The sequence below is a fragment of the Pan troglodytes genome, chromosome 10, assembly GCF_028858775.2.
Source record: "Pan troglodytes isolate AG18354 chromosome 10, NHGRI_mPanTro3-v2.0_pri, whole genome shotgun sequence".
In the NCBI taxonomy this organism is placed as follows: domain Eukaryota; kingdom Metazoa; phylum Chordata; class Mammalia; order Primates; family Hominidae; genus Pan; species Pan troglodytes.
Genome location: NC_072408.2, coordinates 77,268,825 through 77,282,177, shown reverse-complemented (window position 1 = coordinate 77,282,177; position 13,353 = coordinate 77,268,825). Strand labels below are relative to the sequence as shown.

At 41.8% G+C, this 13,353-nt stretch overlaps 1 protein-coding gene and 1 long non-coding RNA gene across 10 annotated transcripts in view; one reads left to right on the top strand and one right to left on the bottom strand.

Moving 5' to 3' along the window:
- The window catches only part of LOC107967570 (uncharacterized), a 103,428-nt gene that overhangs the window by 24,283 nt on the left and 65,792 nt on the right, over positions 1 to 13,353 (bottom strand). For 3 of the 6 annotated variants that reach the window (XR_010148364.1, XR_010148369.1, XR_010148368.1), the window contains one exon: positions 8,869 to 9,179. This is a non-coding gene — a long non-coding RNA (uncharacterized LOC107967570). Of the gene's footprint in view, positions 1 to 8,392; positions 9,180 to 13,353 lie in introns of those variants that run through there. The other 3 variants (XR_010148365.1, XR_010148366.1, XR_010148367.1) reach the window with 1 other exon arrangement.
- Positions 1 to 13,353, top strand: part of PTPRB (protein tyrosine phosphatase receptor type B) — a 117,293-nt gene that overhangs the window by 90,203 nt on the left and 13,737 nt on the right. For 2 of the 4 annotated variants that reach the window (XM_016923848.4, XM_016923849.4), the window contains 10 exons: positions 2,585 to 2,691; positions 6,275 to 6,374; positions 7,210 to 7,293; positions 7,388 to 7,405; positions 7,524 to 7,605; positions 8,215 to 8,305; positions 8,998 to 9,074; positions 11,066 to 11,200; positions 12,257 to 12,379; positions 12,566 to 12,729. In XM_016923848.4, coding sequence (XP_016779337.4) covers positions 2,585 to 2,691; positions 6,275 to 6,374; positions 7,210 to 7,293; positions 7,388 to 7,405; positions 7,524 to 7,605; positions 8,215 to 8,305; positions 8,998 to 9,074; positions 11,066 to 11,200; positions 12,257 to 12,379; positions 12,566 to 12,729 — 981 coding nt within the window. Of the gene's footprint in view, positions 1 to 2,584; positions 2,692 to 6,274; positions 6,375 to 7,209; positions 7,294 to 7,387; positions 7,406 to 7,523; positions 7,606 to 8,214; positions 8,306 to 8,997; positions 9,075 to 11,065; positions 11,201 to 12,256; positions 12,380 to 12,565; positions 12,730 to 13,353 lie in introns of those variants that run through there. The other 2 variants (XR_010148361.1, XM_016923850.4) reach the window with 2 other exon arrangements.

Genomic DNA, 13,353 nt, shown 5'->3' with positions numbered 1-13,353 from the left:
TCTTTTGGAGATGGAAGTTAAAGATGTGATTTATCAATATCATCTTGATGTTCATTTTACAGGATTACACTCGGATCTGGGCATAAGTTAGAAGAAGGGGGAGCAGGGTCAGAACAATTTGCCCTGGCCTAGTACCGCTTCAGCATTATCACAGGACATGCCCAGATACCTTTGGGTTCAAGAAATATAGATTTAAAAAAAACAAAAACAAAAAAAAAGGAGTACTTCTCATCACTTTCATAGAATTGAAATTAACACTAGCAAAAGTTTTCCCACATAAACCAAGCCTAATACTCCATCAGTTCAATTAGAGAATCTTCACAATAGGAGGGACTTAAGAAGTCACCCAAGCCAATCTTTAACTTAGAGCAGCAATGCCCTCCTCCAGCTTCCCTGGGACTGCTTCTCCTCCAGCCTCCCTGGGACTGCTTCTCCTCCAGCCTCTACTAGAATCCCACTCCCATCTTCCAACCCCCAGTGACTGGGAGCTCTCAACCTAGGAGGCAGCTCATATTCTAATGTTAGAAAACAGCTTAATGTTCGTAAACTCCTCCTTCCTTATAAATTCAGCCTACAGAGCCTAATTCTTCCTTCAAGAAGAAAAATAATCATGTTGTTTTCCTCTTCTACATGGCAGTCTTCCTTAAATCTGAAGCTAACTATATTATGTCCCTTGAAGTCTTCTCTATCATTGTTCAGGTCAGTCACTCAAATGATCTCTAATTCATCCTAAAATATGCCCCCAGAAATTGAGTGCAGCTCTCCAGACTGGGCTGACTTATGCAGAGAGCATGAAACTTAGGTCCTATGATAGGGATCACAGGCTTCTCATTCAAGCAGAGGTTACAAATCTGTGTGTTTGTAGCTGCATCTTGCTTGTTTATTGAATTTAGGACCAGCTGATTTTCAGGCACTATCCCACATGGACATGTGGACAGCCACCTCAGCAACTCTCCTGCTCAGGTGACTGGAATAATGCCAGTGTCAGCTGGATAGTTGTAAATCAATGCCTCACTGTCCCTCTAAATCGAGTATATCCCAAGCAAAGCGTATCCTCCTTCACCAGTCTGTCTTTTTTTTTTTTTTTTTTTTTTTTTTTTTTTTTTTTTTTGAGGTGGAGTCCTGCTTTGTCACCCAGGCTGGAGTGCAGTGGCATGATCTTGACTCACTGCAGCCTCCACCTCCCATGTTCAAGTGATTCTCCTGCCTCAGCCTCCCAAGTAGCCAGGATTACAGGTGCCCGCCACCATGCCCGGCTAATTTTTGTATTTTTAGTAGAGACGGGATTTTGCCACGTTGGCCAGGCTGATCTCGAACTCCTGACCTCAGGTGATCCGCCTGCCTTGGCCTCTCAAAGTGCTGGGATTACAGGCGTGAGCCACCGCTCCCAGCCTGTCTCCTTATTTCTATCAATGATCCCACTGTTCTCTTGAGTGACATGAGCTCAAGTCTTAGGCCATCCTTGATTCTCCCCTGCTTCTCTTCAGTCTGGGCCCCATCTAGTTCCTCCTCTCAGTGCCTTTCACAGTCTTCTTTCCATTCTCATTGCCAGGGTTCCTGGCCAGGGCCCTGTGTCCTTGGCCTGACTATCCCAGCAGTCTCTTCATTGAGCTCTCTGCTCCAGCCACCTCACCTCCTATGCCCACACACACTGTTTCCTCCATATTCTACCATTCCTCATTTGCCATTGTATATATGCTTTCTTATTTTGCTATTTGCCTGATTCCTTTGTATTTTGTCTTTCAAGTTTCCAAGACTAGTGACCATACATCTCTTTTTAACTTCAGCAATTTATAAAGCAGTGCTTTAACAAATATTTCCTGTTGACAATAAATATGATATTAGAATATTTTTAGATAAAATGATCTTTAGAAAATAGTGCCAAAAGATATGTAAGTTAAAATAACAACAACAATAATATTGATATTTGGGCCACTTGACTTCTCTAATGGGCATCTCAGAATTACTTCCTCCACAACTGATCTGTCTGGCTCTTCCCAAACCCCCCCGTCTACTTCTCAATAGTTTTCCCTCATGTTAGTAGGTGACACCTCCATTCTTCCAGTTGTTCCCCAGCCAGAACATGTGGAATCATCCATACTCTACATTCATCAGCAAATCTTTTAGTTCTTCCTTTGATATATCCAACACTTCTCACTCACTGCCTTCATCACTACCATTCTGAATAAAGCAGTCCCACATGCTTTATTCCCATTGCTTTCCATCTTCCTTACCCTGCTCTTTTCTTTTTCATAGCACACATCTCATCTGATTTATTATATTTGTGTGTTTATTGTCTGACTTCCTCCATGAGAATGTAACCTCTGGAATGGCAGGGACTTTGTTTTGTTCCTTGCAAAGTCCCAGCTACTAGAACAACAGTGATTGGCGTGTGGCAGGGGCTCAATAAATATTTATGAATAAATTGATGAATGAATGCATGAACCCAGGTCTATCCGATTCCATAACTCATATTCTACCCTGCTACCCACTGACCAGGAACCCGCCCTATTTCTCCTTGAACACAGTTTTCAGCTACTGTGTTCAACAACTAATTTATATTTAAATAAATCGTTTTTTTCAGAATCAGCATTCGAGCTTTTACACAGCTCTTTGATGAGGACCTGAAGGAATTCACAAAGCCCCTCTATTCAGACACATTTTTTTCTTTACCCATCACTACTGAATCAGGTAAGGCTAACCTTTACATCATGTTCTACCAACTGCCATGTCACCTACAAGAGCCTCTAATGGGGAGATATTGGCTGATGGTGGGGGGAACATTTATTTTCATTTGGAACTTAATCTTTATGTGACCAAAAATTGATGTGGATCAAAGGGATTGTACAACTTCTCTAGAAGAATGGATTGAAAGGGGGTTAATCTAAAAAGAAGGTGGAAGTACAGTATTTTTTTCTATTAAAAATGAATTATTTTCTAAATAGTGAATGAAAACCATTAAAATCAAGAGTTTTCACAGGCCAAAATATAAGTTACTACAAAACGCTTTCAGTTAAAAGTGAGAATGTATATATGCATATACACAGAAATGCTCAGGAAAAAAAGACTAAAAGAAAAAAACACCAAAGTATTAATGATGTGTTTCTCAAAGTAATGGAAATACAGGTGATTTTTCTTCCTTTTGCTTATTATGTGTTGACTTTGTAGTACTAAAAACCATTAATATAAAAGACTATGCATAACAATTTCTGAAAGAGACTTCTCTAGTGTGTTAGAGGGAAATCCTGAGTAATAATAGTGGCTAGTATTTACTGTTCACCTTCTCTATGGAGACAGTTTTAAGCATTTTACATCAGATAACTTGTCCAATTCTCATGACAGTCTTTTGAGGTAGATGCTATTATCATCCCCATTTTAAAGATGAGGACATGAGGCACCAAGAGATTAAGTAATTTGCCCAAGATGGTGCAGCTGAAATTCTGGCACTTTCTGCCCAAGCGTACAACCTCTGCACTGCCCTGTCTCTGAATACTTCCACCAGGCTGAGAATAGCATCATTTCATCACCTTCCTTCCCAACACCATCGTCTGCGTAGCCTTTTCCTGTAACCCGTGTTCTGCAATGCTTGATCTCTAGGTCTGGGAAGTTCTTTACAGCTAAAACTGTCTCTCGTGCTGCATGACAAATGATGACTCAGCCTCACAAACATTCCAATCTATTTATGCCAAATATAGGGATAATCTCCCAATTTCAAGCCAAAGGGGGATGAGAACACAGTTAAGAGGATTTAGATGTCTTTACTTATAATTTAATGTAGGGACTTTGTAAACACAATTCTTTCCTTTTTGAAATATTGTTACATGACAAAAATTGCATGTAGTCCAGTACAGGAAGACAGTAAATGTATATTCAAAAAAGGATATTAACTACATTCAAGGAAAGATGATTGTGTTGATTTGATGAGTCTTGAAAAGCAACATGGAACAAACAAATCTAAGGTCTTAAAATGCAACTTCAAAAATGGGCCACTTCATAGACCTAAATTTAAGGGATAACACAGTAACACTTTTACAAGAAAACATAGGTGTAAATCTTTGTAACCTTGGATTAGAAAATAGCTTTTTAGATATGACACCAAAAGCATAAGCTACAAAAGAAAAAATGGATACTCTGGATTTAATCAAAATTAAAAACTTGTGCTTCAAAGGACACTATCAGCAAAGTAAAAGGACAACCTACAGAATAGGGAGAAAATATTTATTTTCCAAATCACATATCTGGTAAGGGCTGAATAGCATATAAAGAACTCTTACCTCACAATTTAATAATAAAAACACAAATTACACTATATATATAGTGTAATATATATATATTTTTTCCTTTTTTTTTCTTTTTTTTGAGACAGTCTCGCTGTGTTGCCCAGGCTGGAGTGCAGTGGTGCGATCTCGGCTCGCTGCAAGCTCCGCCTCCCAGGTTCATGCCATTCTCCTGCCTCAGCCTCCTAAGTAGCAGGGACTACAGGCCCCCGCCACCACACCCGGCTAATTTTTTGTATTTTTAGTAGAGACAGGGTTTCACGTGTTGGCCAGGATGTTCTCGATCTCCTGACCTCGTGATCCACCTGTCTCGGCCTCCCAAAGTGCTGGGATTACAGGCGTAAGCCACCACGCCAGGCCATATATATATATATATTTTTTTCAAGACGGAGTCTTGCTCTGTCACCCAGGCTGTAGTGCGGTGATGCCACCTTGGCTCAATGCAACCTCCACCTCCCAGGTTCAAGCAATTCTCCTGCCTCAGCCTCCCCAGTAGCTGGGACTACAGGCATGCGCCACCACACCCGGCTAAATTTTGTATTTTTAGTAGAGACAAGGTTTCACCATGTTGGCCAGGCTGGTCTCGAACTCCTGGCTTCGTGATCTGCCTGCCTCAGCCTCCCAAAATGCTGGGATTACAGGTATGAGCCAACGTGCCCAGCCAAATTACACGATATTTAAATGGGCAAAGGCTCTGAATAGACATGTCTCCAAAGAAGATATACAGTTGACTAATAAGCACATGAAAAGATGCTCAACATCATGAGTCATTAGGGAAATGCAAATCAAAATCACAAGAAGATACCACTTCACACCCAGTAGCATGGCTATAATCAAAAAGACAGTAACAAGAGTTAGTGAGGATATGAAGAAATCAGAACCTTCCATACACTGCTTATGAGAATGTAAAATGGTGTCACTGCTTTGAAAAACAGTTTATAGAAATATTAAACCTAGAGTTACCATACGACCCAGCAATTTCACTCCTCAGTATATACCCAGGAGAAATGAAAACATATGTCCACATAGAAACTTGTACATGAATGTTCATAGCAGCATTATTCATAATCGCCAAAAAGTAGAAGCAATTTAAATGTCCATCAATGGATAAACAAAATGTGATATATCCATACAATGGACGATTATTCAACCATAAAAAGGAATGAAATCTTGGTATATGCTATAACATGGATGAACCTTGAAAACGTTATGCTAAATGAAAGGAGCCAGTCACAAAAGATCACAGATTTATGATTTCATTTCTATGAAACATCCAGAATAGGCAAATCCACAGACACAGAAAGTAGATTAGTGGTTGCCAGGGATCGCAGGGAGGGAGGAATGGGACTGACTGCTAATAGGTATGCGGTTTCTTTTGAGGGTGATGAAAATGTTTTAAAATTGATTGTGGTGACATTTGCAAAACTTTGACTATACTAAAGACCACTGAATTCTACAATTTACATGGGTGAGTTGCATGCTATATGAATGATATTTCAATAAAGCTATTTTAAAAATGAGGCCACTCTTACCTCTTCATAAACTCCCAGTAGCGTTACCATACCAGATAATAAAAATAAGACTTCTTAAAATAGCTCCAAGCAATCCACTGGATTTTCCAAAGCCCCAGATGCTGTGTAACATGTTTTATATAAATGAAATTGCATTATCTTGGTGGCAAACTTATGGCCTTTATCTTAGGTGCCCCAAGCTTTATATACAAGTGCAAAGTCCAAAATTCCTCTATAAGCTATGCACCATTAACTTCAAAAGTATACAGTGACACCTGGCCTCACTGCTACAGGGTGGGAGCCAGCCTTTCCTCTTCTTAGGTGCATACTCAGAGCCTTTGGAAAGTAAATGCCTCATCGTGGGCATCACTTGAATTCTATTTGTAATAACATTACTTGGGAGATATGGCTTCAATAGCTTTCTTACTGGTTCCCTAGCACTAATTTTCCCACCTGCATTTGTTGTTTCTATCTGGATTATTGTAGAGCCCTTGTTTGGAGCTATTGAAGGTGTGAGTGCTGGTCTGTTTTTAATTGGCATGCTAGTGGCTGTTGTTGCCTTATTGATCTGCAGACAGAAAGTGAGGTAAGTACAAAGATCCTTTTGGTGATTGGACCCACAACTTTAAAAATGCAACTGAAAATTCCCTTTAGGCTGAAAACTAATTAGGGAAAATAATTTAATTTTTCCAGGTTAAATTATCACTGTTTTCTCAATAAAAACAAGTCAAACTCTAAAGCCATGACTCACTTTTCTCAGCTCTTTTATATCCCATTGATGAATTCAGCCCTTACCAAAGGACTGAGGGGCCATCTATAGCTTTATTTAAAGATGAAGTGACTCCTTTTGCACAGGAAAGAAATATTTTTGTGTGTGTGTGGTTCATATCCTCATGAAGACAGAGATGTTTGCAAATTGCATGCCCAACTGCTTTTCTGAAATATCCTGAAAAGTGTGGTTGACATCACCATTTTGTAGTTCATATCTGCCATCCTAATTTAAGAAGGGACCAAAAAGAACCAAATAGCATGTGGCCCCAAGTGTCGTGCCTTCTTCTCTTAGTGAATTTTTTTCTTAATTTGGCACATGTTCCTCTTTATTGAAGTCGTGTCTGGCATCTGAAATTTACTGGATTTTTTTTTTAAGCAAAGTTTTATTGAGAATGTGGGAAGTGATTATAACCTGTAGCCAAAAACCAGGAGACAAATCTTCAGTTTTTGCAGAGATCCGTTTCTGGGTGGGAATGATCTACTTTATTCTCTTTCCTTTCCCTCCCTCAGAGATGTTGGCTGAGTGCAAATCTATATGAATACTGAAAAATCCATATTTGCACAAACATCCACAGCCTTACCATAAATGGAAAAATTTGTTCAAGCCAAGTATCATAATCAGAATAAAAGTTATCTCCCTTATGTTTCAGCCATGGTCGAGAAAGACCCTCTGCCCGTCTGAGCATTCGTAGGGATCGACCATTATCTGTCCACTTAAACCTGGGCCAGAAAGGGTAAGCATCACATTTGCCTTCGTATAATTTGTTGAAAGATGGTATTATGTGAAATTTGCTAACAAAGTCTTCCTCTTTTGGCTTCTCTTCACAGTAACCGGAAAACTTCTTGGTAAGAGAGAGAACACATTAATTACTATATTATCTGCCTTTGAAATATGAGTCAGAATAGTTATGGCACTTTCCCTTTTCTGCAGTAACTCTTTTTTTTGTTTCATTTTTAATTACAGTCCAATAAAAATAAATCAGTTTGAAGGGCATTTCATGAAGCTACAGGCTGACTCCAACTACCTTCTATCCAAGGAATACGAGGTACAACTCAGGCAGAATGAAGCTTCAGCATCCCTAGTTCTTAGCAGAATTTCCTTCCTAATGTTTACTGTGTCATCATAGGCTGATTGAGCTCAGAAGTTAGGAGGCTGCTTAGAATCTCAGCTGAGCACTCTTATATGCCTAAACTATGCCCTGAATAGAATATACCATCTAATCTTAGAGGCCAGCTTGAGCTCCAGAATAACACAGCAAACCAAGGGCTACCTGGATCAGATAGTAAGGAAGAATTAACAAATCTCAAATGCAGACCTAATGCTGTCAGATATTCAGCCTGGCCATTTGCTTGGCTGGAAGATGCCGTGGTTTCGCAAAAAGCACGTAGCTTTTGGAATTGATTCTCAGGTTTGCCACTTGGGTGACCTGGGGCACATCAGTTATCCTGTCTGAGCCTCACCTGTAAAATAGTGAGAACAACACCTCCCTTGTGGGGCTGTTGTGGGGATCAGGGCTAATGCATGTTGAGTACTAGGCATTCATAAACAATAGCTAGTGTATATATTTTCATGTTATTATGTATCTCCAGGACTGTATGATTTGCTTTATTCTATTTCATATTCTCCACTTACAAACTCATATTTGACCTAACAGGAGTTAAAAGACGTGGGCCGAAACCAGTCATGTGACATTGCACTCTTGCCGGAGAATAGAGGGAAAAATCGATACAACAATATATTGCCCTGTAAGTTTTGTGTCAAAATTTGTAATACTGTCTTCCTCTAGCCATTTCTGCATTTTTCTCCAACACTGAAATGAGGCTAAAGAAACATAATATAGCTTGATATGGACAATCTCAAGCTCTGAATGCCTTTAATAAGAAACAGCTTGTATATTCCTGCACTTCCCTCCAGAGGGATAATAGCCAGTTTAAATTCTGATTATGAAAGTCCTCTTATGCTGTTGACATTTCCCCTTGTGATGCTACTGCTTCTCTTTGGAGGCTAAGCAGTAAATGGGGTTAACAGCAAGGGCTCTGACATCAAGCAGACCTGGGTTTGCTTAGCAAAGTCTTCGGTTAGCAATTTCTACTTAAATTTCCTTACCCCATTAGGTAAAGCAATAGAAGGTAGGTTTTCTGGATTGTATTCATTCCAGCAGTGAAAGGGAGCTGGCCACTCCATCAGGCAAATGTGGTAATGTTAGAAAGGGAAGCACAGATGGGGCTTCATGTTGTCTCCTGTGTCTGACTGGTTATAGGCCACCTATGCAATGTGGGGCAAGTTAGTTATCCTGCCTGAGCCTCACCTGCAAAATGGAGATAAGATCACTTCCCATCTGTGGCTGTTGTGGGGATCAGAGCTAAGGCACATCACACACATCACATAAACTGTAGAAAAGTCACTCCAAGACTCAGCAGCAAATCTCTCCTTCCAGATGATGCCACGCGAGTGAAGCTCTCCAATGTAGATGATGATCCTTGCTCTGACTACATCAATGCCAGCTACATCCCTGTAAGTGACCCACTAGGCCATAGTGTTCAGGATGAGGCTTTGGTGGGTGGCTACACTGGAGATGCCACTCCTCCATGTTCCCGTTATTCTTAGGTCTGGAAACACCTGTAGATTTCAAAAGAGCATGTCTGAATGCCATAAAAAAAATGGGGTATCCAATTCAGTTCCTGCTACGCCACATTTTTCACAATGGCTATAGTCAAATGAAATTATGAGCCCAAGATGCATTTTCATAGATCATCTACTCTCTGCAGTCCTTAACCAAGATGAGAGCTTCCTAAGGAAGATGGACCTCCCCTGCTAAAGCTGCCTAGCTAGAGAAGCTGATCCCATGTTATCTGGAATCTTCACAACCACAGACACAACTCAAAGGTTATATCAAATCTTTGGGCTCTCGTTTTGGTTAGCATCTTGCCACCTTCCTATGGCATACTGCTGTGGAAAAAGCTTTCAGGTCAAACAAATCTAGGTTTGAATCCCACTTCTGCCCCTTGTTGATTCTGTGACCTTGGGCACATTATGTCACCTTTTTGGGCCTCCATTTTCTTTTCCAAAAACTGAGGATAATAATATTTACCTCAAGCAACCATCCATTCACCCAATAAACACTTAGAAATTAAGTGCTAACTGAGCTGTTTACAGGCATGGGATAAGATGGAATCCTGACCCTAAAGGAACCCTCAGAAGAGTTGAGGCAAGAAAAGGCAATGGCATGGGAAACCTGCCACAGCAGTGCCTCTCCTACATTGAAAGATGTCTGCGCCATCTGAGGATCTTGTGAAAAGGCAGATTCTGATCCATCAGGACTGAGGCAGGGCCTGGGAATCTGTATTTCTTTCTTTCTTTCTTTTTCTTTTTTTTTTTTGAGATGGTCTTGCTCTGTCCCCCAGGCTGGAGTGCAGTGGCGCGATCTCTGCTCACTGCAAGCTCCGCCTCCCGGGTTCACGCCATTCTCCTGCCTCAGCCTCCCGAGTAGCTGAGACTACAGGCACCTGCCACCACGCCTGGCTAATATTTTTTTGTTATTTTTAGTAGAGACGGGGTTTCACCGTGTTAGCCAGGAAGGTCTCAATCTCCTGACCTCATGATCCGCCCGCCTTGGCCTCCCAAAGTGCTGGGATTACAGGGGTGAGCCACTGCGCCCGGCCGAGTCTGCATTTCTGACAAGCCTCTTGGTGATTTCAGTGCTGCTGGTCTGAGAACGGCACTCAGTAGCGAGAGGCTAGAGATAGCCATGGGGCATCTTGGAGAATATCCCCCAGCAGAGAGAAAGATAAAAGAAGGCTCAGCCAAGCAGGCACCATGCTGAGGATAAGTAAGGATTGGTTAGATGAGAGGCAGTGTTTGGGTGGGCGGGGGTGGCGATGGCAGAGGTGACATAATGTGGAGACCCTGAGGAAAGGCAAGAGAAAGAGCTTCGACTAGAATTGACAAGGAATTGCTGTCATTGCTGGAGTGCAGAAGGAGTAGATGAAAATATCCCGCTCTTGGACTATGGTTTGGATTAAATAAGTCCTGACCTGCGACACATTGGATGGTAGATGCTCAGTCAACAGTTTCTCTTCTGTGATGCTTCCTGTGGATGATATATCTTACCAGATGATTCTGACATTGATTATCCAAAATGACTAACACTCTTCTACATTAAATAGGGAAAGAGCCTGATTACAGTCCCTCCAACAGTCTACACAAATACCCCCCAACACACACATATAATTGAGGGTGAAGTGTTTTCTAGATCATTGCCTAAGTCCCCCATTTGCTTTCAGAATAGACCCAGGCAAGTAAAAGGGAATGTGGCTCTTAACACTAGTTCAATGTTCTGACCTTTGTCCTTCCTGCTCCCAAGCATTGACACTTGTGTTAGTATCTTTTTCTGAAGTCAGAGACTTGGCAGAGACCTCCCTATCATCTAATCTGAAGAACTCTTTGTTTATAGTTCTGAAGAGGCCCATTGTTTCTGACTCTCCATATTGTAAAATTCATTGCAGGGCAACAACTTCAGAAGAGAATACATTGTCACTCAGGGACCGCTTCCTGGCACCAAGGATGACTTCTGGAAAATGGTGTGGGAACAAAACGTTCACAACATCGTCATGGTGACCCAGTGTGTTGAGAAGGGCCGAGTGAGTAAACAGCCTTCCTGACATCAAGCTTTGCTTTCTGCCACCTGGATAGAATTCTGCCCCATCATCAAAGTGAAACCCCACAAAACAAAGTAGGGATCATGTGAGAGCATTGTTAGTGACTTATACCACTCTGTTCAAAAGACTCTAATAGTAAACCCAAGTGATGCCTGATTCTGATTCTGGGTCTGAAGTTCCAGTCAAAGCTGTTTCCATTTGATGACTGGGATTATCGGCAGTGCCCATTACACCAAAAATTACCTGGCCACTTGGCTACTCCATTCTTCAGTGTATGGCTGGAGGAGAGACCCTGCCAGAGTCACTGGACCTGCCCCTCATCCCAGGAAAGGAGAAGTGACTTGTAGACTGTGTTGGCAGACACAAAGTAAAATAATAATCCAGACAAATCAACCAAACCCCCTTGTAATGCACTTATCATCCTCTACTTTATATGGTTATTTTGAGGATTAAAAGATTGAGGATTAAAAGAGAGATTACGTATAAAGTGCCTAGTATCTGCGCTCAGTAAACATATGCTTACAATCCTCTTCCCCTTGTCTGTATACATGTAAAGGCAAGCTTAGCTAAACGTTCTAACTTCTCAAAGATCTCTTAGCACACGGCCCACGTTAGGACAGTGACATAAAAATATGAACGAAGAAGGGCCAGGAAGACAGTGCCTTCCTCTACCCAACTAGATATTTCTTTCTTTAGAAAGAACAATACATTGTGAACCACAGTTTACCTGCTAGTGGAACTGAAATGCTGAGGGGGGGAAAAAAAAAAACTCAAGCCATATATTACGGGGCCTAAAAAATGAGTGAACCCAAAGGTTGGAGTCAGGGGTGCTCCTTGTACAGGCTCTCCCCTTCACTTGGAGCAGCACCTCAGCTTCAGCACTGGCCATGAGAAGGTTAATATAAAGTAGATGGTCAAATTGCTTTAGCAGCTGATCCCAGATTCCTAACTTTGGAAGACATTTAGAGGAGGGAAACCCCAGGTTCACCAAGGAGTCACTTTTCCGGACTCATGTTTTTTCTGTCTGTCCTGTTCTAGGTAAAGTGTGACCATTACTGGCCAGCGGACCAGGATTCCCTCTACTATGGGGACCTCATCCTGCAGATGCTCTCAGAGTCCGTCCTGCCTGAGTGGACCATCCGGGAGTTTAAGATATGCAGTGTATGTTAGCTTGCTTGACTTCATTTAACAACCGAGCTTGGGGAGATGAACGAGATCTGTGAACCCCACTTTTGTTGGTTCTTCTCTTGTAGTTTCAGCCCATAGGAGTTGCTCCATGGCTCAGCTGTCAAGTTTGAAGGTTTGCATTGGACAGTTCCTCTTTTATCCTGCTCTTTGCTCTTACAGGAGGAACAGCTTGATGCACGCAGACTCATCCGCCACTTTCACTATACGGTGTGGCCAGACCATGGAGTCCCAGAAACCACCCAGTCTCTGATCCAGTTTGTGAGAACTGTCAGGGACTACATCAACAGAAGCCCGGGTGCTGGGCCCACTGTGGTGCACTGCAGGTACTAGGAAACCTAGCAGCCAATAAAATGGCAGACATAAGGGGGTTGTGCCTGGGAGTCTGCAAAAATACATAAGCATGGGGAATTTGGTGGGTGGAGGATTTGTCTGGACCAATAAGCCTGCCTCGCCCCCAGAGGGTTTTATAATGTTCCTCCCCTTCTGCCAACATCATTTCTCTTCCCTGACTTCTTCTCCACTTTCTTCCCCTGTAGCCTCTCTCTCATCCTCACTCTCCAGCCTTCTCTCTCCCTCTTGCTTTTTTCCTACTTCTGAAATGCAAAGTCCTGATGGGAATTCCATGCTTTCCATCATCAGGCATATCACCTTCAATCTAAGTTCCCAATAACTCCCTTCACATTCTAGCCAGGAAAGTGAGCACACAAGCTTATTCTTGCCTCTGGCCATTCTTCCATTTTGGAATGGCTTTATCTCTCTTCTCCACCTAAGTCCTACCTATCCTTCAAGATTTATTTTCTAATCTTCCCTCCAGGTCTAGTAGCATGTCTTTGTCTATTTGTGCTGCTAAAACAAAATACCACAGACTGGATAGTAAATAATAGAAATTTATCTGTCATAGTCTAGAGGCTGGAAGTCCAAAATCAAGGCACTGGCAGGTTCAGTGT